Source organism: Agelaius phoeniceus, chromosome 17 (assembly GCF_051311805.1).
Source record: "Agelaius phoeniceus isolate bAgePho1 chromosome 17, bAgePho1.hap1, whole genome shotgun sequence".
NCBI lineage: Eukaryota > Metazoa > Chordata > Aves > Passeriformes > Icteridae > Agelaius > Agelaius phoeniceus.
The window spans coordinates 11,378,875-11,405,852 of NC_135281.1; the positions used below are offsets into that span (position 1 = coordinate 11,378,875).

The 26,978-nt window shown below is 46.5% G+C and overlaps 1 protein-coding gene and 1 long non-coding RNA gene across 2 annotated transcripts; both read left to right on the forward strand.

The window, feature by feature from the left end:
• Positions 1 to 64: 64 nt before the first annotated feature.
• RPS21 (ribosomal protein S21) lies at positions 65 to 3,300 on the forward strand. Its single transcript, XM_054644450.2, has 6 exons — positions 65 to 135; positions 623 to 709; positions 1,125 to 1,188; positions 2,216 to 2,287; positions 3,014 to 3,069; positions 3,243 to 3,300. The coding sequence occupies exons 2-6, from the start codon at positions 660 to 662 to the stop codon at positions 3,250 to 3,252; spliced, it is 252 nt and encodes an 83-aa protein (XP_054500425.1). The 5' UTR covers positions 65 to 135; positions 623 to 659; the 3' UTR covers positions 3,253 to 3,300.
• Positions 3,301 to 5,362: 2,062 nt separating this feature from the next.
• On the forward strand, positions 5,363 to 11,525 carry LOC143695411 (uncharacterized). Its single transcript, XR_013184561.1, has 4 exons — positions 5,363 to 5,467; positions 6,637 to 6,702; positions 7,473 to 7,595; positions 11,036 to 11,525. It is a non-coding gene; the product is annotated as an uncharacterized LOC143695411 (long non-coding RNA).
• Positions 11,526 to 26,978: the final 15,453 nt, after the last annotated feature.

Below are 26,978 nucleotides of genomic sequence, written 5' to 3' on the forward strand. Positions count from 1 at the left end.
CCAGCCCCGTTCCGGATCCCCGGCGGGGCTGGGCCGAGCCGTGACGTCACGCGGCCGTGCAGGAAGCGCTCGCGGCGCTGTGACGTAATTCCGTGTCCGGCCCTGCCCCTTCCTTTCCGCCCGGCCGCGCGCGAGGTGGGAGCCATGGCGGCGGGGCCGGGGAAGGCGGCGGGGCCGGGCGGAACCATGGGGGTCAGGGCAGCGGGAGCGATGGGGGCCGGGGCAGCGGGGCCGGTGGGAGCGATGGGGGCCGGGGCAGCGGGGCCGGGAGCGGTGCTGAGGGCGGGGACGGCTCTGCCCGAGAGGTTCGGCTGCAGCCCGTGGGCCCGGCCGGGCTCCAGCATCACCTCACGGCTCCTGTCGCTGTGGTCACCGATGAGACTCAAGGGAAAGGCTGGAGCTGAGTCAGGGAGGGTGAGGGTGGGTTTTGGGAAAAGGTTTTTCCCCAGAACCAGGCACTGTCCCGGGGGATGGGCACAGCCCCAGAGCTCCAGGGGCCTTAGGGCAGCGCTGCCAGGGATGACCAGGGTGGGGTTGTTGGGGGGTCTGTGCAAGGCCAGGCCTTGGACTCGGTGATCATTGTGGGTCCCTTCCAAACGGCGATACTCCATGATTCTGGCAGGTGTCTCTGCTCAGTGCCTCAGCAGGAACAGGGCGAGATGCAGAACGACGCTGGGGAGTTCGTGGACCTTTATGTCCCTCGGAAATGGTGAGCAGGGACCCAGGAGCCAGGCAGGGCTGGAGGGGCCCCCAAAATCCATCCCAAAAACATCCCTAGAGCCCTCACCTGTGCAGAGGTGCTTTTTGTAGCAGTGAATATCTGTAGGGGGAGAAAAAAATCAGTTTGCTGGCAGTTTAAAAAGTCACTAAAAATAAGCCACTTGTATGAATTTTATTAGATTAAGTCAAGTATGGTTTACAGCCTGTGATCCCTGAGCATTTCCATCCTGAGTGTCTTTGACAGCTGTAGTGTCTTTCAGCAAAAACGGCATAGGAACTAATCTTATTAATTATTTTGACTTACTTTTGCATTAATTTGCCTGTAGAATTGGCTCTAGTAGCTTTCTTTGTCATTGTCACTGCCTGTTTCCTTTTGTTTAAATCTGTCCTGCTTCATTCCTCAGCTCTGCTAGCAACCGAATCATTGGTGCTAAGGATCATGCTTCTATTCAGATAAACATTTCTGAGGTAAGTTTATCCACAGGACATGTGATGGGAGAGCTAAACCTTTAAACTTCTGATAAAAGCTACAGAATTAAACAGCTTGTGATGTATCTTCAGTAATTCAGTAAAGAATGTCACAATAGACCTTGACTCCTGCAGGTTCCCAGTTAATACATGTGGGTTCCAATTAATTTGAGCTCCTTGTAGCATGATTTGGGGTTTTTTTTCCCCAGTTGTTTATTAAATTCAGGTTTCAGGATTTTTTTGGACACAATGTTCCTGTAGCTTAGGAGCTACAGAGCTTGATTTGGTTCTTGAATGGGAGACCACATCCCCACATCTTTTAAAAATCTGAGTCTCCTGAATTATCTCATCCAAAAAGAAAGAAACCTTTAAAAAACCATCCTGATTTCCTGCAATTGTTAAGTGAAGTACTTCTCTTGTTCACCATGTCTCACTCCTTCAGTGAATGATCTCTATTCCCTTCTGATCCCTATTCCTTGTTTTCAAGTATCAGATTAGCAGAATATGGAAATGAACCCACCTGGTATTACAGGGTTCACTACAGTGTTTAAATCCATGATTTATATGTTTTAGTCTTTTTCCTCTTAAATGTCTCAGCAGCTTGAGAAAGTGAGACAGTTTGTCTCTCAGCTTGGACATTTTCCTACCCATGTAACAACTCTGTCCCTTTCCCTCTTCAGTTCAATTTTCCATTATTGACTTCAGTTCAAAGAAACAAACAAAAAAAAAAGAATAAAGGCAGGAAAATCTACTTTACACAGAGCTTTTCCATTTTTTCAGAACTCAAATATTTTTTCTTTTAGCTACCACTCTTGTCAATCTGTGTGATCCACTAAATTTAATGGCTGCACTATGTAGCTACAAATTTGCTGTGCAAAGATCATTGTAGTTGACTTTCTAATTCCAGTGTTTGCCTTGAGGTTTTGTGGTTTATTTTCTCAACACTGCAAGTATTTTTCTGCAGTTTTTAACTTTGGGGTGCTTGTCAAGTGTGCTGTGAGAGTGTAAAACTTTGCTGTGATTGCAGGTGGACAAGGTGACAGGCAGGGTGAACGGCCAGTTCAAGACTTACGCCATCTGCGGCCCCATCCGGAGAATGGTGAGTGCCTTGCTGACCTGCAGAGCTGCTGTGCTGCTGATCATTAGTCAGTAATTAGCTGTGTGTCTGGCCCTGAAAACACTGTGGGAAGTGTGTTTCCACAGGGGTTTTGGGGGCAGAGTAAACACGTGAACAAATTCACAGAATCACCAAAGGTTTGGTTTGGAGGGACCTTAAGGATGATCTCATTCCACCCCTCCTGTGGGCAGGGGCACCTTCCACTGTCCCAGGTTATTCAAGCCCTGTCCAGCCTGGCCTTGGAAATTTACAGGAACTGGGCAGCCACAGCTTCAATGGGCACCCTGTGCCAGGGCCTTGGATTGCTTGGAATAATCAATTTCTTTTGGAGATGTTTGTTGTTTTTTTAAAGTAAAGTATGCCAATGATTTTCTTTTAAGAATGTGTATCAAGGTACTAATTCTGGCTTTTATCTGTTTATAATTACTGGAGATGATACTATCTTGACTTTAAAATGAGGAGTTCATCACAAGTCCACTTGCCCATAAATACGTTGTTCATCCAAATGCATATTTTTATGCAGTAATAGCAATTCCTTACCCTTAAGGATGACAAAAAAGTAAACAGTTTATTTTGAAAACACTAGTCTGCATTAACTGCTGCAGCTGCCTCTCTTCCTTCCACATGTGTCAGTAATTATCTGGGCACTTGAGAATATTTCCTTTGAGAATATTTCCTTTGAGAATATTTCCTTTTCTCTCTTTACAGGGTGAATCAGATGACTCCATTTTGCGTCTGGCAAAAAATGATGGAATTGTGTCCAAGTACGTATGTTTATCTTACCCTCTAACTCCTGCAGGGGGAACTTGCATTCCCAAATCCAGCTTTTAGGAGGACAATCTGTACATTGTATTTATAGGATGATTACACAGTTGGTCAGAGATATTTACTTGAGTACAAACTCATTTGTAACAATGTTTATTTCATTTTCTTGTAGGAACTTTTAACTGAAGAAACTCCAGGATGGAATATGTGAAATAAACAGTTCAAAACTACATTGTGCTGTGTCTTTTATACAAGTCATAAAGATGAGTGGGTTTATTATAGTTAGTCTTGAAAGACTTGGAAATGTGTCTTAAAAATATACAGATTCTCACTGTGAATTCTTCAAACAAATCAGCTTGAAAAGCAGTGCCAGAGTCAAGGATTTCCACTTTGTTCTTGGCTTCACTGTCATTGTTCTTTTCCAGATTTAATAAGTTTGGCATCTGTAACAGAACACTTGCAGTGTAGCAATCTAACTGAGCTTGCTGCTTTTCCACTGGACAAACTGAGAGAATTCTTCTTGTTAGGTTCAAGAAAGGGTCTGTCCTTTCTTCAGGTGCTTCTTTTGTGTTGGTAGATTTTTTTTGCACACAGCAGGTTTATTTGTCACTTTGTGATTATCGCTGAAATAAATGTCATATATGGGTTTGGGTTATAAAATAAGGTAATAGGGTAAATTTCCCCTGTCAGCTGCATTTTACCAGTTCCACAATACCCACAACTACACAGGGCCTGTGTATCCTGATCTGCCCATTGCTCAGAGGTTAATCCAGATTACACTTCCCTGCCTGTGGTCATCTCTGGGTTAACATCTGCACTTTCCACCCTCAGATCTCTGCACAGACCCTCCCAGAGCTGTTCCAAGTGACAGAGGCTGTTTGGTGATGCTTTCCTGTTTATGCTGCAAGCTGTCACCATTGAGAGAGGTTACCATGTGCTTTATTTCTGATCTGCCAGTTACTGTGGCTGCACATGGAGCTGAGGCTCAGGACAGCCTGGAGCAGGGATGCTGTTCCCTCTGGACTGAGGAAAATGGCTGAACTGCCCACGTGTGCCATCTTTCTCCTTACCTGTGTGTTTCTTGTCAGACATGACAAAGTGCAGCATATTTGTTTGGAAGGTTCTGGTTTGGCACCATGGATACCTACTGAATATTGGCAGAGCAAATCAGGCCATGTTAGTGTGGAGTTACAGTGTGGTGAGGTCTTTTTAGTAATTTTAATAAGATTTTTTTGCAAATAATAAATTAGGATTTAGAGTGTAAGCTACTGTATAGATACAATGAAGTCCATAACTAAACCTTTATTCCAGGAGCAGTTACAGCAGAGAATCAGAACTCAACAGGCTGAGAGCCCTTTTTAGCAGAGCCATAGCCTGAAACTTCTTTGGCTGCACAGTCTCCCTTCCCACTGATAACACTTGAATTTACTACTACTCTGAGCTGATAGAACTCTTAAAATATGTGTTGCAAGTAGGGAGGAACTCAAGCCAAAAAAAGGCAAAAAAATTGATTCATGTTGAATTCATGTTGAAATTAATACACAAAGCACATAAGAGAAACCTTTTAAATATTAAAACAGAGGGGGAAGTTAATCCATACTTTATTTTTGAGCTATTTTCTTTTGACATCTAAGTTAACCATGAAAGATGCATTAAAAAAAGGGGGAGGAGGTATGACAGTGTTGTGATTCTCCTAGAAATAATCCATTTTTCCAGGAGATAAATCTGTGAAAACATTTTCTGGAAAGAAAAATACAGTCTTCAAACTGGAAAGGTTTCAGCTTGGCCTATGTCCAATCCTTATTACTTTCCTTTGTACACAGTAAGAGGAGATAAGTTTTAATTGGACTTGATATTTTTTTCTGACATCTCTTAAATTAGCTGCTTCTGCCTTGGCATTAGGGTAGAACTTTAAATAAAACCCTTAACTGTTTGCTGCTGATAAATGCCTGGTTTACCAAAGAGTTTAAATATTGTTGACTTGTTCCTAATCCCCTGAGACTCTGTTCATCCATGTGGATTTCAGTGGAATTCCTCCATAAGGCAGAGTGAACTGACAGCTTAAAAGTTCAAGATGAACTTGAGGTCTCTCAGATGTCTTTTTAAGCAGTACAACCCCATTAGTATACAGCTGACCCAAAATTACACTTCTGGTTTGAGAATTTAAGGATTATGTTGTAAGTTAAAATGTTCTGTGCTTTGTAACACTGATTGTTGCCATTTGGTTTTTGGGGTTTTAGAAAAAATTGAAGCAAATTGTTCTGTCATTAATTTTTTTTTTGGTCAAAATATGAAATGTTAATGGTGCCATATGCTGAAGCAGTTCAGTTGGGAATGGATTAGTGCTGTGCTAAAGGCTTCCTGAAGTTCACACCATCATCACCAGCACCATTGCACGTGAGTCCTACCAAAATCCCTGCAGAATCCTGTCAAGGGGGGGACACGTGTCCCTTCAAAAATCCACTTTCAGTTGCATTTTCTAGTATTGTGATGTAAAATGTTCTTTGTTTTCCTGGAACAGGAATAGTTCAGATGTTTGAGGGCCATGAAAGGGAATGAACTGTACTCTACTGTACAAGATGGACAGAGTTGCCCTTACATGGTTACATTGCACCAAGTCGTGAAATTCTTTGCTGTTACTTACGAGGACTTGGCAGTGGCATCCTAAAGACATCTGATTTAGCTGGGGCTATTTTAGTGTCTTCAGCCAAAATTCTGCTGCTCAGACAAGAGCCTGAAACTCCTGAAAACACCTGGGGGCTTGGTAGGAGCTTGTCGATGTCTCATAATACTGATTTTTCTTTTTAAGCCTTGACATTCTTCCAATGAACTGCACAGTGCTAAAAAGCTGCTTCAGTGGTCTCAGCTGTGAGCCTGTTGTGACCAGAGCCTGGGTTAGGAGGTCACTGCTGCTCCTGTCACCCTGGCACAAATGTGACAGCTGTGACCACATCAGCCCTGCTCGAGGTGCCCAACAGGCACAACCCTGCCAGAAGTGCTCCCCTGGCACTGCTCGTGGGTCTCTGCACAGAGGACACAGAGACTCAGGGGAGGAGCAAAAAAAAGGACAAAAAAAGGACAAAAAAAGGCTGTCCTTTTGCTCTGTGTGTGTCCAAGCACCAAAAGAGCTTTTGGAGCAGAGCTGTCTCAGCAGTGCTCCCTGCAGAGCAGGGAACCTGGGACAGCTCTGTGGGATGGTGTTTATTTTCCCAAAGCACGTGCTGGTGCTGGAGGCTGCTGGAAGCCCACCTAGAGCACTGAGATAATCTGGTTCCACTGGATTTGGCAGCAGTTCTGTTTTCCAGTTGGATGTTATGGAGAGCTGTCTATTCCCAGCTCCTGTTTTGTTCAATTGCTGTCACTCTGAGTAAAACACAGAGATAAATACACCTCTGCTGCAAACGTTACTTTGAGCAGGTTAGGGGACGTTTTGATTTTAGTTAATCCATTTATGGCTGTTTGTGTTGAGGCATCCCTAGGGAGGCAGCTTCCCTGTATGTATGTTGGACTAATCAACCATGGAAAAAAACAAAAGAAAATTAATTAGGCATTTTTTTCCCTGCTAGGAAACACACTTTTGTTTAACATCAGACAGGAGTTCTGCTTGGCTAAATCCTCAGCAGGAACTGCAGGTACTGAGATTTTAAGAATCAAGAACAATTGATAAGGTCAATGTGAGATTTATTTTTTTTAATAAATTATTATGGAAAAGGTATTATTTCAACATCTATTTTCAGATAGCTGATAATGAGTAAAACTACTGTGACCAGGCTGATCCAAGTGTATTTTGCAATGTACACACCTGAGCGTGTTAACAATGAGCAAACTTAAAAATTTGTTAACAAACCCTGTTCATGGCTTGTTTCTACAGGACTGGGACCATGGAGAAGAGCAGGTTGTGCCTGTTCTGCTGAGCACTGGGGCCCCTTTGGCTGCTGTTTGCACTCCTGGGCTGACCATGGCCAGCTGCCAGTGCCCACCCAGCTGCTCCCCTCTCCCCCTCCACAGCAGGGCAGAAATCAGGGTGGAAAAACACATGGGTGACAGCAGGGAGGTCACTTACCCATTACCATCATGAGCAAAACAGGAAAATCCATTTATTGCTTATTAAAACAGAACGGGGTTGATAGCACCAGGATTAGGCTGCAGACTGTGGGAGCCCCAGAGCTGTACATACATTTTCTGTTCATTCAGGTGCCCTTCCAAGAGGGTGGAGGACAATCCTTGTGCAGGGAGCCAAGGCCTGTGGGGCATTGTCTGGGGGTTTCTGCAGGGATGGAAGTGAGAGTCACACTTGTATTTTGGTGAGCTGTAAGCTGTGTGCTGGACACAACACATCCATCAAAATTAAGGTGCTGCTTATCTGGCTCTAAGCACAATAATTTTTCTGCTGTTTTCACAGGGCACCAGAGCCCAGACAAGCACCTTGATCCATCCATCCATCAATACCAAAGCACAATGCACTGGTGCCCTGATGTGAAGTCACTCAGGCTGTGTCCCTCTCATGACCTGCAGTGCCTGTCAGGTAAGTCAGGTTTTTTTTTAGCAAAAATGCTAAAATACCACATTTTATTTCACAGAACAGTGTTTCCATAAAGTGTTTAGCACAACTCTGTGCAGGTTGCTCATTGAGCTGGGAAATGTGATATTTCCTGCTCCAGGCAAAATGTTTCAAATGTCTGAGGCTGAACAAAAATAGCACTTCAAAATAAATTGGGCAGTGCACAGGGGAGGTGGCAGAGATCATTACTTGCTGCTTGTCCCTGCTTCATTCAGTTTCTTTCCCCTACAAGGGCTAGAAAGGCTGGGGATTTCATTCTCCCTTTGACCAGTTTGAGGCTAAAAGAAAGGGATTTACACGCCTGATTTCTGTTGCGGCCAGTGGAGCCATGCTCACAGAAAACTCCCTCTGCATTCCTGGGAAAATGGGGTCATTTGTGCTGGATCACTCAGCCAAGCATGGATGTGTGACAGAACAGCCCCCAAGCCAGCTGTGCTGAGAAAATAACCTTAAAAAGTCGGTGCTGCAGCTGAGTTCAGGGGCTGCTGATGGGTCACTTCTGCTCCTGTCTTGTGTCTGCTCTCAAGTGCCTGGACCCAGTCCCCAGCTCATGAGCTGGTAATCCCAAACTTTGAAGAGTTTCCAGGCAGGCTGACCAAAATCTGAGGATCTAAGACTGCCTGTACCCAAAAATAAGTAAATAAAAGGAAGCTAATCCCAGATGGTGCTGATTAAAACACGGACTACAAAGGGAGGTGGAGGAAGCAGCTTTCAGGCTGGGATGTATATTACCTGAGAGGGAGCTTGATCACTGTGCAGAGCCCATCTGGCTGGGAGCCCAGCACGTGGTGACACAGCTCTGCCTTTGGAGAGCATCCTGCAGGAGACAACAGAGCCAAACTTTGGGTTTTTTCATTGAATAGGGAATTAACATCTCAGCAGCCTTCTTGGAGAGTGGTACAAGTGTGGCCACAGTAGGGATAAACCTCTTTCAGGTTAAAGGGAGACAATTTTACAGGGTTTTTCTGACCTTCTCCCAAATGCTGAGCTTATCTAGGAAACAGGAGGCTTTGCAGGTGTGGGACAGGTGGAAGGTACCTGCCTGCCACTGCTCACTTCTGATCTTGCCTGAATGGTTGATAAGGATCTGCTTTGGTCTTAAGGCCCCAGGTGCTGATCTTTTGTTTCCCGAAATGTATTGTCACCTATCTCTGTGGTTTTTGTTTTTTAAGCTTGTTTGAGACTGTCCTGACAGGAAGGTTAATCCTTGCCTCATTAAAACAGTGCTGACTCACTGCTGCAAGTCATAATTCCCTGAAAACTTTGAATATCCAGGAAAGTCTGATGCACACATCACAACTTTCCATGTGGTTACATAAAAATCTCAAACTATGTCATTTCATCAGACACCTCGAGGCTTATGCCTGCTCTGTTACTCAGCCTTCACTGCTTTCAGTGCCTTTAAAAATAAAATTTAAAAAAAGTTCTGTTTGTTTCTGCAGAGCAGGGAACTGTTCCTGGTGTGCTTCCCACTGAGTGTGCATCCCAGGCATTCCACAAAACTGCAGCACTGGGACCAAGGCTCAGGAGACTCATTTCTGCTTCCAGCAGTGATGTTGGTTTTGAGCAAGACCTGTCAACTGCTATATCCTATACCAGAATTTACCCATCTCTCAAATGAATGTGATTTTAAAAAGTAGGAAGCTTTAAATCAATATAAAGAGTGCTCACGAAAAGTTCTCTAAATAACTTATACAAGGAGGTGACATAGTTTTCTAAATAACTTATACGAGGAGGATAAACTTCAAAGATCTGCAATGAACTCAGTAGAGTTGAGCCAGAGGAAAGTGTGTTAATTTACTTTTTAACCCCTGGTTTTATCCTCTATCCTGCAGGGGAATTTTACACCACCAATTTACTGGGCATGCAAATAAAATAATGTCATTTTTGGCTTTTTGAATCCAGGAACATTTATGGGGTAGGACCCTTAGAGTGTTCTTTCTTCCTTTAGGGAGTGGGTAATGAGAGGGAGGGCCATATCAAAGCTGACTGCTGGAAAGAATTAACTCTGATTTACAATGCTCTGCAGCCTGAGATAATGCCTCTGGTATTTGGAGACTCTGAAATGCAGAATGCTGTGCTCATGGGGAGCCTGCTCTCAGTCAGCCCTTGCTGGTATCAGTAGCTGGCACCCAGGAGTGCAAATCCCAGCAAGGGCTGGTCACTGTCAGCCCAGCCCAAGGCACAGAGCTGGAGCTGCCAGGCTGCTCCTGCTGCTCCTGCCCAGCCCGAGGAGCTCCTGCATCCCTAAGGTCAGAGCAGCCTTGCATGCAAATCCACAGGATACCATTAGCCTTAGATTCCCATCCTCATGAATTTGCAGGAGACAAGGTGGACACTCTCCAGAAGTGCTCGGGGTTGGAAACAGAACAAACCAAGAGAAATTCCAGCAAAGGGGGCGGGGTCTGATTCCAGCCCCAGATAACAGCTCTTATCAGAAAAGCTCATAAATCCACCCAATTCAAACAGAGTGTCAGCAGCATCCCGTGCTGCTTTGTGTGTCCCCTCAAGGGAGCTCCAGCCTCTTGTTCCGATCAGCAATTTCCATTCTATCCTTCAGCTTCCCAGAAGCCTCCACTTCCTGCAAAACTTGGTGGGAATGCTAATTCTGAATATCTGTGTGGCCTCAGAAGGAGCAGAACATGGGGCTGCTCTAATGAACAGCCCAAATTACTGCTTGGGCTGTCACCTGTGATTAATGCAGCAAATATTGGCAAAAACAACATGCCAGAAGCAGGGAGCTTGTTTAAGTGTTGGCTTTTGGGTCTGAGCTTCAAGTGTCTGGTGGAATTTTGAGTCTTTGTTAAGACACAAGGTCAGTGTCCCTCCTGGGAGCTGTACAGAGACACCTGACAGCTCTACCCTGTCTGAGGCACAAACACATGGACAGCACCACCTTCTCTGGTCACTGTCACCCTCTGGTGTCATCCCTGCCGCTGCAGAGGAAGATTATTTGAGGAGAAGGACACAAGATTATACCATGGTTTTGTCCATTAATTCTAGTTTTACCTCAAGCATTAGTTTGGGTTTTTTAGGTACTACATCCTAATACGAACAAGGCAGAGAATACAGATTTACTGTTTGGAAAAAATCCCACAGCTTCTTCATGGAGAGGTGTGGATTTGGTGTTAAAGAATGATGTAGATGTGAGAAAATGAGTATCCTGTCAAAGAGCTGGTCCCAAGTAAAATATCAGGCTGGCATTCACATGCTCCAAGAGATTTCTCAACAACTCCTTCCTGCTACATGAAAAAAAATATCTGTATTGTGGTCAGCCACCCCTTTTAGGGCTGTGCTGCAGCAATTATGAGGAGTGAGGGGGAGTCATGATCTTGATATTATTCTAGCAACCCTGTTAGGGGAAAATCTGTGGATTTATTTCAGCCACATTTTGTCTCTTCCAGCAAACATTCTGGTAGTTTCCAATACACCAAAATGAGGGGATTTTGACTCCAGTGCTGTGACTTTTGAATGACCTCGTGGAACAGGGACCAGATGATGAAGTGACCCTACAAAATGGTCTTTTAGGAAAACACCATGTCACACACTGCTGGAACGAGTTGTCCAGAACAGGACACTGGGAACAGCTCTGATGCTTTAGAGGAACCTATAAAACAAAACTCTGGACTCACCCCATGAGAGAGACAGAATATGGAATGGGGAAAGTTGTTTCTTTTGCTATGGGAAAAAACTCAGCATCTTGGCCAGCTTCACAAGAGTGTAACAGCCCTTTCCTGACTTGTGTGGTGAGGAAACTTGGGTCACAAAGTTTGTGTCCTTCTATTTATCAGGTAACTTCTAAACATGCTGCTTGTGCCCAAGCAGAAAGGCTGTTGTGTGCTAACACCCAGTGCTGCAACAGCTCTGAATCCCCAGTGTAAAGTGGGGTTCCCAAAGAACAGCCCCGGGAAGCAGAATTTAGAGGAAGAAACTGATAAAATGAGCAAAAAGTACCACAAATATTTTTTCTTTATTCTTGTGAAAAGCCACTGGAATATAAGAACAGATGCAAATGTTTGGTGTTTAGTGAAAGGTGAATACAGCAGCAAGCTTTTCCTGCTGTCCTGAAAGGAGCTGCTGACATGAACTCTGAGACCATGAGCCTGTGCGTGTCCTGCTGCAGGTTTGGGAGGTGCTGCACAAGGTGCAGGAGATGCTGCTCAGCTCTGTGCCAGCCTCTCTCCTGGCCAGGCAGGGGAGAGGGACACAGGGACCCCACCAGAACACCAGAGCTGAGCTGTGAGGGCAGAATGGCTTGGTAGTTTGATGAAGAGCAGAGAAATGTGGGACTGGAGCTGAGGCCACCACTGTCACCATGATATTTTCTGAAAAATCGCGAGGATTTTTCTCCTGAGAAGCTGAGAAGCCTCAGAAAAGAAATGTAAACAACAATTACCTGATGGCTTGGAATGAGGTCTGGAGGTTGCTTACCAACAGGTGCATCCTTGATTGGTGCCATGTGAATTGTTTTTACTTAATGACCAATCCCAGTCCAGCTGTGTCAGGACTCTGGTCAGTCACAGGTTTTTATTATTCATTCTTGTTTAGCTTTCTGATGTCTCCTTTCTCTTTCTTTAGTATAGTTTCAAAATATATGATATGATATATGATATATGATATATGATATATGATATATGATATAATATGATATTATTTAATATAATGTGTTGTGATGTGATATATTATATTATATTATATTATATTATATTATATTATATTATATTATATTATATTAATAATATAATATTATTATCAGTCTTATGAGAACTTGGAGTCAAATTCTCACCTCGTCCTGGGGACCCCCATCAACACCACACACCAGAGCAGGAGATGCACTGGGAGTGAGTCTGCTTGTGAGGAGGGATAAAGCAGGATACCTGCAGGAGCAATGGGCACACTCAGGAGCAGTGGGACAGGAAGGAGGGAACATCTGGCAAGACTGAGGTGCTCACAATTTGGGGGGAATTTCAAGGAAAGCCATAAGAGATCTGGAGGGAGGCACTGCTGCCTGCTGGAAGGGATGGGGAAGGGAGAGGTTTTGTGTCTTTGTGTGCTCTCTGGGGCTCAGACATTGAGCTCAGTGTGCAAGCCCTGCCCTGCCATGTGTTCTGGTGGATGTGTCCTTCTGAAGCAGCAGCACCGTGCTCATCTGCCCTGCCTGGCACTGGCTAACCCTGACAAGAAGCAGCACTTCCCTGCCTGCTCCTCAGAAATGACCTGAGCAGCAGCAGTGCCATCACTTGCACTAAACATACAGCTGGAATCTTTCTGATAAAGTCCAAGACATGGGACAGCTTCCTATGAACTGCCTCAGGGGCAGACCTGCTGTCTGACTCCATTGTAGAGACATTTCAGAACAATTTTATTTGTTCCTGTCAGCTTTAATTGAATATCTGGGTTAATAACAGGGGGATTCCCAGGGCTGGCATCAGAGCTGGGAAGGAAAAGGAGTCATTTTGGAGTCCTTCCTTAACCCCAGCTCCTTTGTTAGAAGTGTTGGTGTTATTTAATTGACTGTTAAATCCCAGTCACATGAGCACCCTCGAGTGTAATCTCCTGTGATAAATTGCCCAGCACTCCTGTCAGAGGCACATTCTGCTCCCCAGCCTGTGCAAGACTCAGTGTCCTGTCATTACAGCTGACTTTTGCATAGGGAACGAGGGAGGAATGGATCTTATTTCAGTTTAAAGTGATTTAAGAAGACAGTCAACTCCAGATTTGGATAAAGACACTGTTCTCTAACCTGCTTGAGGTTGTGGTAGATGCAATTATTTCTTCCATGCTTTTCAGCAAATGTTTACAGGGTCCAGTTCTTATCAGACCAAGGCAGACAGCCCTTGGGGGGCAAAAACCAGACAATTGCACAAGGTCTCATCTCAGGGTGGGACAGAAGGGAGGGAAAGGGCTCAGTGATAGGGGGGAGCTCGTTATCTGTTGGAAACAGCCTGCACACAGTCAGATCTCTAGGATCAGGAAAGAGAATTTGAAGGTGGAAATGGAAACTAGATATGAAGAAGGAACTGAGATAACAGGAGGATGGCAAGGGAAATCTGTAAGATGCCAAGAAAACCTTTTTTGTCCTACAATCCTCTAATATTTCCCCATTTGAATCTGTTCATTCTCCCCCATTAGAGATTTCAGCCTACATCTTGTGGTCTGAGACCAAGCAGAGCCAGAGAGGCCAGAGGCAGAGCAAGGTGCTGCTGGCATCCCTGAGGGGCACAGAGCCTGCAGGGGACACTCAGTGACTCCTGAGATGCTCCTGACCCCGTGGGCACTGCTCTCCCCAAACCTTGTGAATGAGGAGCATTCGGCATCTGTGAGCTGCTGAAAGCTCTCTGCTCTCAAGCCTCCATGCTTGGATTCATGTCAGAACTCACTGTCTCTCAGATGTAGATTTCCACCCCTTTCTGAAGCCACTCACACCCAGCTGGGAGTGCAGGTGTAGCTTTGGTCAGCCTGATAATATCCTGGTTTTCTCCTCAGCTTTTCCCAGCTCCCATCCAATCCAGAATAATTTCTTTTTCCTGATGACCCCAAAGGCACCACAAACCAAATGTATCAACATGAATGTAAGTGCTTTAATCAGTAAAATGCAAGATTAAAAATAATAATAATAATAATAATAGCAGTACCCTGCAGGGAGAGAGACTGAGAAAAGAAGAGCAAATAAAAAGAAATGCTCTGTATGTTCTGGCTGGGAGCCAAAGGCCCTCTGGGCCAGGTTTGGATAAAATAGGGCTTAATTTCTGGTGTGAGAAACCGCTAGAGTGAATCTGTGGCAAACAAAGGCCAATTCACAAAGGGACACAGGCCAGGCTGGAGGAGGAGAGGGCAGCCTGCCAGCTCTGCCAGCTCCCCTGATTTTATCATGTCTTGCAGTATCAGATGTTTTACTGCTAGCTTCCTTTTCCTCTTGCATTTTTTAAAAAAGCAGCATTTCTTCTCATGAAACCTGTAGGGAAAAACTTAGACACACTCCACAGGCAGTCCAGAAAGCAAAGTGAAGATAACAAACACTAAAGTTCATTAACTTAATGGAAATTAAATTGAGGTTCTTAAACAAGACTCGGGGAGAGGAGGGTTTTTATTAAAATGTTTGGGCTGGGCAGTGTGAAATGCTTTCTTGGACCATGAACAAGTGTTTACATTTGAAAAGCAACGCTGTGTCAGCAGTGCCAGTGGGCTCATCACCCAGTGCCAGCATTATCTCCCTGCAGGGCTTCCAGAGTGTGAGATCCCCAGAGCTCACAGGGCTCTGCCCTCTTCCTCACCACCAAGCCCTCTGCCCTGCCCGTCCCGGGGCTCAGGGAATGACAGAAAGCCAGCTATGGTCACAGGGCAGAACAAACCTACCCAGGGAATTCTCTCCACCATGGGAATCTTGCCCAATTCTTAAAAGTCCACCCTTTCCCTTGGGAGCAGAGCACAGAGCTTGTACCCAGAACAGTGGCATTTCCATCTCAGCCCCCAGTAGGGCTGGTACTGCTGGGAATGAGTGGTGATCCTGTTATTTCTCAGATTCTTTCCAACAAACAGAGCAGGGAGAAAGGCTTGTCCTGCAAATCCAAAGCTTTGCTATTAGCTGCATGCTGTGCTTAATACCCTCGATAATTAAGCAGTTGGCTGGTAGAATATACTTCTTTTTCTCTCTAATTGCTCAGATCCAGGCAGTTTGTTTGGGATTCAGCTCTCAAACAATTCAGCATCTGCTGTAGCCACAGAAGCCCAGGGGCATTACGTGCAGGGGTGACAGCTTTAGGGCCGCTCTCAACAAGGCTGTTGGGGACACAGGATTGCTTCCCCAGGGGTCATCCCTGCATTTTCCCATGGTATTATCTGATTTTTGAGGCCAGTTGTGGATGCAGGAATTCTGCCCACGCACATTTCTCCTGGCTGCTGTGGGTCCTGGGATGACAGTGGGCCGGCCCACGCAGGGCAGCCTGTGGCCAGTCCCCAGCCCACACCAACATAGCCTCAGTCCCCATTTCTGGGTTTAAAAACACCATCCTGAGAGTGTACACAGCTCTGGTGTCACCATGCCCACTGTGGCTTCACCTCGGGCCACCATGGCTTGGGCTTTCCTTAAGATTTGTGATTGAACACAAGCAATGTGGGGAGCATTTGTGGAGTGGTTTGGGCTGTTCTGAGGTTCGGCCCCAAAGGAGGCACTTCTAGAAGCTGTTGCTTGAGTTGCTGCACTTTAGCAGGCAAAATAATTCAGTTTTCAAGAAGATATTGAGCTAAGGAGCTGTCATGGTGTAGTTGGTTGAGAAGAGGCTGATGGGGTTCACATCAAACCCCACTCTGTTAATGAAGGATTTGTGCCTCACCCCAAAACAAGGGAGGCCATATCTGCAGTGGGAAGGCAAGGGATGAAAGAACACTGCAGTTTTCAAGACAGCAATCCAAAAATTTGGAAAATCCAAATTGCTCCATCCCCTCTGAGCCAGAGGGATGCTGCCAGGCACACGTGGATGCAGATTTTATACACCCAAGGCACCAGTGACAACCAGAGCTTCAGTGACAGCCAGTCTTGTAGTGTGACTGTGTTCACAGGGGTCTGAGGATGAGGGAAGAGACGAGGATCTGACTCCATGGTTCAGAAGGCTTGATTTATTATTTTATGATATATATTATATTAAAACTATACTAAAATAATAGAAGAAAGGATTTCATCAGAAGGCTGGCTAAGAACAGAAAAAGAAGGAATGAATAACAAAGGTTTGTGGCTTGGACTCTCTATCCGAGCCAGCTGGACTGTGATTGGCCATTAATTAGAAACAACCACATGAGCCCAATCCCAGATGCACCTGTTGCATCCCACAGCAGCAGATAACCATTGGTTCCATTTTGTTCCTGAGGCCTCTCAGCTTCTCAGGAGGGAAAATCCTAAGGAAAGGATTTTTCATAGAAGACGCCTGTGACATCGCAGCGTTGCTGACCTGCATTTCCCTCCGAGGCCAGAGCTCAGGGAGCCTCTGCAGTGCTCTGTGCCGTGCCCAGGTGTCCCTTGCTGGGGAAGGGGCCAGAGGCACAGAGTGCTTGGCCTCATGCCACCCATTCCAGCCTGTCCCTGTCCAGAGCCCGGCACGGCGGGCAGGGTCCCCTCTGTGGGCGCCCTGCTCCAGATGCAGCTTTTCCACAGCGCTGCACAGGCTCAATGGGACTCATGGAAGGGAAACAAGGAGTGTTTGACCCTCGTTAGTGTCATCATTCCAAGCGATGCCCAGCCCTTCCCTGGGGAGCCTTTTACACCCGCGGGGCTCTGACAAAGAGGGCTGTGTTCCTTCTGTGGATGATTAACTGAGCCCTGAGCTGGGTGTCCCAGGCTGGATGGGGAGCTGGGGACCCTGGCTGCGCTGATAAAGGACGTGCAACAGCCCTGGCACAGGCAGTGCCCCTGCAGGAGAGCGTTCGGAGAGGACACACAGGCTGCTGGGGCCTCTTTTCATCTTGTTTGTAGCCGCGGCACTTCCAGCACATGAAATTTGAAAAATCCCTTTGTTTGGCCGCCCTCGGGCTTCCCACATGGCAAAAGGGTGTGTGGGGATGGGAGTGCTCGGGCTGAGAACACAGTGTGCTCTGGATGGAGGCGCTGGGGCGGGGAGGAGAAGCCTTCCCCGTGGGATGGGAATTGTTTGGTTACCATCCCACAGGAGAGGCTCTGCAGGTCGCCCCTCAGTGACTCCCCCAGGGCTCTGAGCCTGTTCTCTCCCCTGCCTCCACCCCAGTGTTTCACACTGTTCAGACACAGACATGCTCAGACCCCACATTTTTCCTGCTGCTCCCACTTGCCTCTGTTCCTCTGAACCAGGGCCACATATATAATATTTTGATATGTATATCAAAATATTCCAAGGGATAGGTGCTTGCAGGGTGAGGAGGTACAGAGAAGTTCCCAAGACTTCATATGCTAATCCATTTCAGCATCACCTGTCCCCTCTGCTCATCATCCAACACTGGTTTTTATTACTCATAAATTTTCAAATGGAGCAAAGAAGTTTGGGCAGCTCAATGTGACTGCAAATGCTTTTGGAGATTGACAGGAACAGCACTTAAATTGTCACATTCCAGCATAAGCATACTTTTCACTTCAGATATTGGGATAAAAGTGATATATTATGATGGTTTTCCAGGTTTAGTTTCACCTAGAGCCTCTTGCATGGCAGCAGCTATCAGAAATGAATGATGCCAGAACCAGACAGAGCCTGTGCTTTTAATTGCAGGGGCCATTTGTGCTGTGCTGATGACAGACAGGGTCTGCCTGTGTGCTCTGACCTCACCTGCTCATGTGTTTCATGTTTTGCTGCACTGCTGGGAATGGAGGCAGCTGAGAATATCCCTCCTGTACCATCTGTGGTGTGGTCTTTCCCCCCCCAAGTGTTCTGAAAGATCAGCTTGTACTCAGACAAGTGTGATGTCTTTGAGTGAATGGAGAGATGTTCCCTTCAGGAACTGGTCCAGGGGACAGAAGTCAGAAATTAATATTAGAGTCAGAAATTAATATTAGAGTCAGAAATTGATATTAGAGTCAGAAATTAATATTAGAGTCCACCTCATCCTGGTGTGGCTGTGTCCCAGCTGGGTCTGCACAGCTCCTTCCCAGCAAATTCACCCAAGGAGGAGCAGGTGGGGAGGCAAATATGACACTGAGCACTTCATGAGCAGGAGTCCTGTGCATGTAGAAGCAGCTCAGCCATGGTGTGGTGCCCATTAGCACACAGGGCACCACTTTTAATGGCTTCATATGGAGATAAATGTTCAGCATGGGTTAGGGCAGCCACTGGGACTGGGACAAGTGGGGGATCTGTACTAGATGCTTTCTGAAAGTGACATCAGGACAGCCTATTTTGCCTTGTTTGATTTCTGTTTGTAAATATTTTCATGTCTGTGGCTGCACATTTCCTTTGCAATGACTCCTCACCTGTTTGCTAATTGCTGCAAGGCAAAGCCCTGCTGCATTTGGCATCTGGTTCCCTATGAACACCTTCACTTCTGGATATTACTTTGATAATCCAAACAAAACCAGCCTGACAGCTCTGACTGATTGTCCCCATTCATAAAACTGCATCTTAATACCTAATCCTCCCCACCACTGCCAGGCAGGCAGTTCCATTGTTGAAAAGATTAAACTATTATCCCATGCAAACACCAATCTCTAATTTTTAAATGTTAGGCTGGAGTCTTCCAATGATGGAAAATGCCAGGATGCATGGGACACTGTATTCCCTGCAGTTTCATGGCCAATATGTTTAAAACTCATTAAATACAAGCCACTGCCTCATTCATTCCTTCTGTAGGTGAATTAGTGTCCCCTCCCCCAGTCCAGTCTCAGCTGCTTTGTAACTCAGAGATGAAAGTGAAGCATCTTTTGTTTTGCTTTTAAAATGTTTTTGTGGTGGTTTTGTTTTGCTTTTTTTTTTTTTTTTTTTTTTTAAATTCTGCTTGAGTCACAGGCTAAAATTATAGTTGATTTTGGACTATTTACAGCACAAGGATTTTAATAGCAGGCACTCACTGAAAACTCAAAGAACAGTCCCCAGACTTGGACAAGTTAAACTCTTTGCTACTGGGCCTTGCTAATACCAACTCTTTCCCATGGATTGGTATCAGACATGATCTAAGTGAGGTGCATTTTGAGTCAGATTCCCTCTCTCCCAGAAGAGCACACTGCTTGGCTGACTCAGGCATCTTCCTGAAAACTCATTTTTACCACATTGGGTCTTGGAGCACTGTGGGTTTTATCAAATCTGCAGTGAAAGCTGTGATAACACCCCAACACAAGTTTTAAATTAACCCTCTGTGGCTTAGGGGAATCTAATGTAGAACAGATTTAAGTAGCTTGAGCTACAATCAGAGAGCCCCATGAGGTTGTGTTTGGCCAGCTCAACACTTGCTAAAGAATGACTCATTTAATCTTTGTCATCATGGGAGATGGGGCATGGTGAGCCACACAAGAGCCTGTGTGGAACAGTGAAGCTTTGTGCAGGCAGTGGGGCACTGCTGTGAGCCCTGAGCAGGAGCACAGGGTGGCTGCAGATGTTGTGCTGTGTGAGCAGGGGCAGCAGCAGCCCGAGCTCGGGGTGGACCATGGGGCCATGGGGTGGGACATGGGGTCCTGGGGTGGACCATGGGGCCATGGGGTGAGTCATAGGGTGACATGTGGGGCCACAGGGTGGATCATGGGGTTCTGGGGTGGTACATGGGGTGATTCATAGGGTGGTACATGGGGCCCTGGGGTGGTTCATGGGGTGATATGTGGGGACATGGGGTGGATCATGGGGTCATGGGCTGGATCATGGGGTCCTGGGGTGGTTCATGGAGTTGTACATGGGGCCATGGACTGGTACATGGGGCCCTGGGGTGGTTCATGGGGTGATATGTGGGGACATGGGGTGGTACATGGGGTCATGGGCTGGATCATGGGGTCCTGGGGTGGTTCATGGAGTGGTACACGGAGCCCTGGACTGGGACATGGGGCCCTGGGGTGGTTCATGGGGTCATCATTCATTCCTGTCACTTGCTGGAACTGCTGAGCTATTGCATGCAAGACCTGGGAAGTCAGCCTGGTCTAGAGACAGAGATTAAACAAAGATACAGGGCCTAAGGAAATGCCCTGCTTAGCTGAGATTTATGAGCCTTGGTCAGATGTCACTTGAAACTGCCCAAACAGAGGGGGGTGGGCACTGGGCCTACTGAATGTGCTGGAGAGCTGTAGGGTCTCCTTTCCCATGCACGTGTGTCCCTGCTGCAGGCTCTCCTTTCCCATGCATGTGTGTCCCTGCTGCAGGCTGTCCTTTCCCATGCATGTGTCCCTGCTGCAGGCTGTCCTTTCCCATGCATGTGTGTCCCTGCTGCAGGCTCTCCTTTCCCATGCACGTGTAACACACTCCACAGCTGTGGGAGTGATGCCTGCAGCCTCAGGTGCCAGGCTTTCCCTTGGTGCTCCTTGCTTTGGCTTTTTTCCATTGGTAAAAAGAATTCTATAAGAATTCTATTCTTTAATTTTGCTTATTTCACATCTTCAGTTTAAAAGAAGAAACAGTGGTTTGCTATGTGGACTTGGCTTTTTCTGTGCATTTGTTACTGAGCTGAGGTGAGGAACTGAGTCTGCATGGTGGGGCTGTGCAGATCCCTGGGTTTGATCCAAAGCTGCCTGGGGAGTCTCTTGCTGACAGAATGCCTCTCCTCTATAGCAGGAAAGGACTCTGAAGGGAAACTCTCAGGTTTTCATAAGGCAGCATCTCTCTGCTCTGCCTGAAGTATGAATGGGACTGAGTTAATGGCTTGTGATTTCTGCTCCTGCCTGTTCTGGAAGTGAAGGGTAAGGTCCTTCACTTCTCCTCACTAGGTCCTTTTCAGAGCTAAAAAGAGCCAAACTCTTCCCAGTATCCAAACTGGGAAGAAGATAAAGCAGAAATGCACAGATTATAGTGCTCTGAATTACCAGGAGTGACCTGTGGGATGAGGGTCTGTCCTCTCTCTCCTATTTCTCCCAAAGAAAGGTGCAAGAAGTGCCAGGTCACCAGGGCCAGTTGTCCCCTGGCCAGGTCCCCCTGCCAGCCATGAAGTGTGGAAATCCCTGGAATGCTGACTGTCTTCATCTCAAGGAGGGGATCTTCTCCTGGTACGTTTTGTCTTGAAAACATTTTATTAAGGGGAAAAAACCTGATCTGCAGGGGCTAGAAATGGCAGGCAGGCAGGCAGGGAGATGATTTCAGAGGAGAAGAATGCTCCTGCACCTCCCTGCTCCTCCCAGGCAAAGGAGCTGCCAGCCTGCCCGTGGCATCTCATCCATCACGCTGTCACCCGGGCTGCCCGGGCTCACACCTGTAACCTTTGCCTCAGAGCTGTCTGAGGCTGTCCCCGGGGCTGTTTCTGGCTGAAAATGCCCCCGTGGGCTGTGGGGGAGCTGGGGAGGGGCTGGGGCTGCTGGAGCCTGCAGGGCTGGCAGTGGGGAGCATTGGGAGGATGCCCTGGGAAGGCTCAGCTCCCCTGGCAGGGCTGTGCTGCAGCCTGGGGACGCCTCTGCCCTGGCAGGGAGCTTCTCCTGCCCTGGGAGTGCTGGCACTGCCCCCAACACACCGAAAATCTGCTTCTGGCAAGGATCCCTAGGGCTGGATTAGCTGCTTAAGGGCTGTTTCAGAAGATTTCTGCTCATCTTTGTGTGATGCAGAGACCTCCCAGAGCTGCAAGCATTTCCTTCCTAAATGCCGGGGTTCAGGCTCTGTTTTGAAATAACTCTTCCTCTCCCCATCAACTCAAGATGTTCAGATTTTCTATTTAATAGAAATGTTTTGCTGTTATATAAGATGCCACAGCAGCTTATTCTCGTGGTTTTTCCTAGAGCAGAGCACATCAGAAGGGCCTCATGCCCATCCCAAAGCTGCCATCCCACCCTGCTGCAGGGGCTGAAGGTGGGCTGGTGCCTGCTGAGGCTCTGAGCTGCCCACAGAAACAACACCCAGGCAGGAGATAAAAACCACACCTGGAGGAGAAAGGAGTGGGTGCCAGCTGCCTTTGAAGTGAGTGTGAGTATCTGCATAGAGGGAGTGCTCTCTGAATTAGGGCAAAGCACTCACTGCCAGGATTCACTCTCAGGCCAGCAAGTCCCACTCTTGGTGGTTATTGGATCATTTATAGAGCACTTCAAAGGTACCAGGGCTCTCTGCAAGAAAATACTTGGGGAAATCGCTCCTCAGAAAGTCTGCACTATGACCTTACAAGCATTAAATCCCCACCTCTCCCTTTTTGCTGTCACCTGGACCCCCCTTCTCTTCCAAAAAGTCTCCCAAGGTCCCTTTTCCTTCCCTCATCAGTTGCTTTATTCCCATTACACATAAATTTATGGATTAAAGCTCTCCCTGATATTTAAGAGCATGCTGCTGTGCATCAGGGAATCAATTTCATTTCTTAGCCACCAAATATTTACAGATATTTTATTTTTAAAAAACATTCTTGCTCCTCTTTTTGTCGTCGTTTTGCTTTGCTTGTTGGTGTTTGTTTTCTTTTAATTTTTCTTTCTCCTTTTAACCTCTCAGCTTCACGGGAAGTGGGATCTGGGTGGCTCAAGTATTTCTGCTATCAGGGCTGTAGTGTTTGCTGAAGATCAAAGGAACCTTTTCAAACATCATTGTTACCCTTAAGAGGTGGCAGCCGCATTTTAAGTAACCAACCTTTTCATCCGAGTGATTGAGACGCACCGAATCCAGCGGAGGGGGCTGGATTTCAGCTCCTTTCTGGTCGGTTTGGGCAGCCCAGCTCTCCTGCAGCCGGAGCCCCCAAGGGATGATCTGACCTTTAGTACGAATTTAGATCTGCACTGAGACTTCTCTAAATTATGGCTGCCAGAGGTCCTGGGGTCACAGCTCTCCATCATCAGAGCACTTCCAGCTCCCAGCACACTCCCAGTGTGGGAGAAGGGATGCAATTATTGATGTTGATTTAAAATAAAAAAAAAAAGAGAAAAAAAAGAAAAAAAAAAGCTGGATGTGAACTGAATGTAAAAATGACAATCTGCTGGGGCATGTCCTCGTTTTGACTGCTGTGTATTAGAGATGCTTCTGACAAAATATAAATGGCACCACCTAAATTTCTGGTGTAGGACAAAAAATTAGCTCTGAACATGTCCCAGATGGTGTTTCTGCCACCTTCTAAATGGTTAAAGTAGAAGAGCTGCTCTCTTTGCCTAGATAAACAGGGTCTCTGTGTAAATAGCTTGCAACCCCCAGCCATAATCCCTCTCTGATCTCTGGTTATAAAAATGATAGATGGAATGTAAACTCCATAAAGATTAGTAATCACCAAAAGAGTAGAAAAAATATTGGGAAGAGTTGTAAGGTTTTTCTGCATTCCTGAGGAATTCTGCAGGGATTCCTTTTCCTTGGTGGGGCTTGTGCTGTTCCCCAGCTCATCTCCTTTCAAACTTGCTGTCTGGAGATGCTCATGGAGGATTTTCAAGTATTTCTGAAGAAGTCTGGCATGGATTCAGTGTAACCTCGTGTAAATGACTGCTGCTCACCCCTTGTGAAGCAGGGCAACAGGATGTGTGTGCTTGTCAAAGAATTTGGGGCTTTTCTGCTGGCTCAGGTCGTGTGTGGTGCTCTCAGGGAAGGAGTTCTGACTCCAAAGCATCTCTGCTCTCTGGCAGAACAGCAACTCTCTGTCATGCTATACATTTCAGAGTGTTCATGTGGAATCCTTTTTTCCCAATCTTCAGCACAGCAGGCAGAACTTCCAAACACAGCCATTGATCTGGTGTCTCGTGCTGCACACCCGATTTTCAGGAGTTCATAGTTTACCTTAAAATGTACCCATTTTAGAGTGTACAAATGCAGATTGTAAGTCACATCCCTCTCCAAAAGAAAAACCCAAGCTCAGTCCTTCAGTACAGTTTGTGAAATACTCTGGGGTTAAAAAGTGTGAAGGTGGATCTTCCCAAAAACGGGACAGTTGGGAACTGGGTTATGACAGCTGCAGCCTTTGAAAAATCCAACCTGCTGCATATGTGGAATATTTGCTGGCTTTGAAATTAAGTTTCTGCTGGTTGGTGACAGTAAGGCAGTTTGGGGAAGTGGAAAATGCACCCAACAAGAGATGGTCCCATCCTTTGGGGTGGGATGGGGCCTTGGGAGGAAGGTCCCAAGTCCAGCTGGTGCAGGTGCTTTGGTGGGACAGGGAATGTCTACAGGGAACAAACCACCAGGCACTTGTGGAGTGGCTGAACAGCAGTGCAGGAGCCATGCCTGGGCTCTGAGCTGAGGGATTTGGGGGAAATGAGGAGATTGTTTCACCTACACCTGTGCAGGGTTTTCCCAGGTACCTCCCAGCTCTGCAGGGCCCTTGGACGGTGTTCAGAGCAGCTGTGTCAGGTTGAACAGCTCCAGGGACAAAGTCAGGCTTTCATTAGGAGGAAGGTGTTTGAGGTGTGCTGCCAAGATGGTGTTTTATTGCAAATTATCAATGTAAGCTGCAGCAAAGACCACCCAGACTCTTCCCTGAGAACATGGCTGTGCTTTGAAACTGCTGTGGGATTCTGTTGCCATCCTGCCCCTGCAGTGGGTACAAGCTGCTGCCATGTGCTGTTGCTGAGTCTTTTTCCCGTTCTCCTAGGAGAGTTTTACTTCAACATGTTTGCAGTCTGATTGTATCTGCTTTCCAGCTGGGAAACTGGGGTGCAGGCAAGCAATCCTTCCAAGACCACGTAGGAAACTCATGAAAATCAAGAACTTAATCCAGACTCCAGATAAGCACTTAAAATATTTTGGTTTTTTTCTTTTTTTGCTGCTGGTTACTGCAGCTCATTTATCTTTCCTGACAAACTCAGCCATCCCCATTGAAAATCTGTATTTGGCTGGAGACTACTCCAGCAAAACATTTGGGATTTTGCCCTGACAAGATCTGTAAGGCTGGCTGAAACAGCACAGCTTATGCATGCTCTAAGAATTAAAAACTCTGCTTTAAGTGCATTGACCTGTCTTTCTCTCCTGCAAAACAGATGGATCACTTTCAGTTCTGGCCTAATGACACTCCACTTGGCTATACATCATTACTCCTAATATTAGGAACTCCTGCCTTAAATCAGCAAGAGCTGGATGTGCCTTTCAGCAGCCTGCAGTGCTTACCTGTGTTAACAGCCTCACACAGAAATAGCTGTGCTTCCACATGCCTGCCTTGTGCAGTCTCACAGGGAGGGCTATTCCTTAAATGGGTTAGGAGAGCTTAAAAAAAAACAAACTCCAAAAGAATTGTTTACACCCCTTTTTATAGCTGGGTCAGTTCACAACCTGGCTCCACAAACGGCTCTGCTGGCACAAGCAGAAGGGGGAGAGGGGTGAGCAGTGATGGTGTCAGTGCTGCTGCCAAGCACAACATGTTGTGGAGCCACAGCCTCAGTCCCTCCTGTGTGGGGAGCAGGTCCCCTGCACTCCCTGCAGCCCCAAACGCCATCCACAAACACCAAAGGGACTCTGACGCTTCCTGTCCCAAAGCCAGCCTGCAATAATAAGGGTTTGATAAACACCCCAGAGCACTTACTCTGCTTTTTCAGGGAGCTGCAGGCCAGGGAACAGCCAGAGAGACATGAAAGAGCAGAAGCAGAATGGAGTGTAATTAACTTTAAACCCTGTGAAACTCCTGCTGCTGTGTGTGGCAGGCTCACTTTGGAACACAGTTGGGTTTGGGGCAACTTCTCATCTTGGTGTCAAGTCAAGGCTTGTCCGGAGAAAGCGTGCGTGCCTTTATTAGCATGCAAATCACATTTCCTCCCTATTGCACTGTCTCTGCATCCCTCCCTCCAGAGCTGTTCAGTAGCAGCAGGCAAGGACTAATTAAATTGCTTTATTCAGCCTCGGAGTGCAGAGCCCAGGCAGGAATGCCAATGGGCACACGCCCCTGCCCTCTCTGCTGCCACAAGGAGTGTGGCAGGCCTGGCCTTCACCTCATCAGGCAAGGAATAAATCCCCTGCCATGAAGATGAGGATGTCAGGCACTATATGCATAAATCACATGAGGAGTTTCCAAGTGGCTTTCATCTTGGGAGTCCTTATGAGTTCAGAGCTATGGATCAATCCAGAGTGGATACCTTTCAGCAGTAATTCCACATCTGAAGATCTTTAATGATGTGGCTCCTTTAAATAAGATTCTAAAAGCCCAAGCCAGCTGAAATGGTAGCACACAATCAAGTTAATTACTTTAATTACTATGAAATTATCAGACAGTGTATTTGTAATTTTAATCTCCTAATCCGCAAAGTACCTTTTTCCCTTTGGTGCTCCTAAAGAAAGTAAAATAGCTTTTGGTTTCCTTGCCAGCTTTTCAAGGATCTTTGAAAACTGAGAAGAAACCTCCCACAAATAGCCTGGCTGTGATTATGAGGTTTCTTTTTTCGTTATTTAAAATATCATCCTCTATATGAATGCAAAGCATTTAAAAGCAGTAATAAGATCTATCCCAGCAACCAGGCATTTGGGTTTGAAATTTCTTGGGTTACTTGGGCTGTACAAAGGTAATGCACAACGTAAACCTTCCCTAAAGTGCTGAGGAAATTGGAGCTTATGGCAAGGGAAAACCAGTAGCCAGAGAAGGAGCCCAGGGCTGCTCTCTGTTATGTTTCCAGCTGCCTTATTTGAAGTGTTAGGGCTGCAAAACTGCACTCAAAGTTCTGCACTGAAGGACCCAAAAGTGCTTCCCCCTGGTATGAAAGAGGGTTCCTGACCTCCAGGCCTGCAGCACTTCTGCACTTCAGCTCATCCTCTGGGTCAGTCCAAGATTGTCCAGTGTGTCAAGGCTGTGTGTAGAGACACATCCCTCCTGATGTCTGCAAGCCCCTCAGCTGCCCTGAGA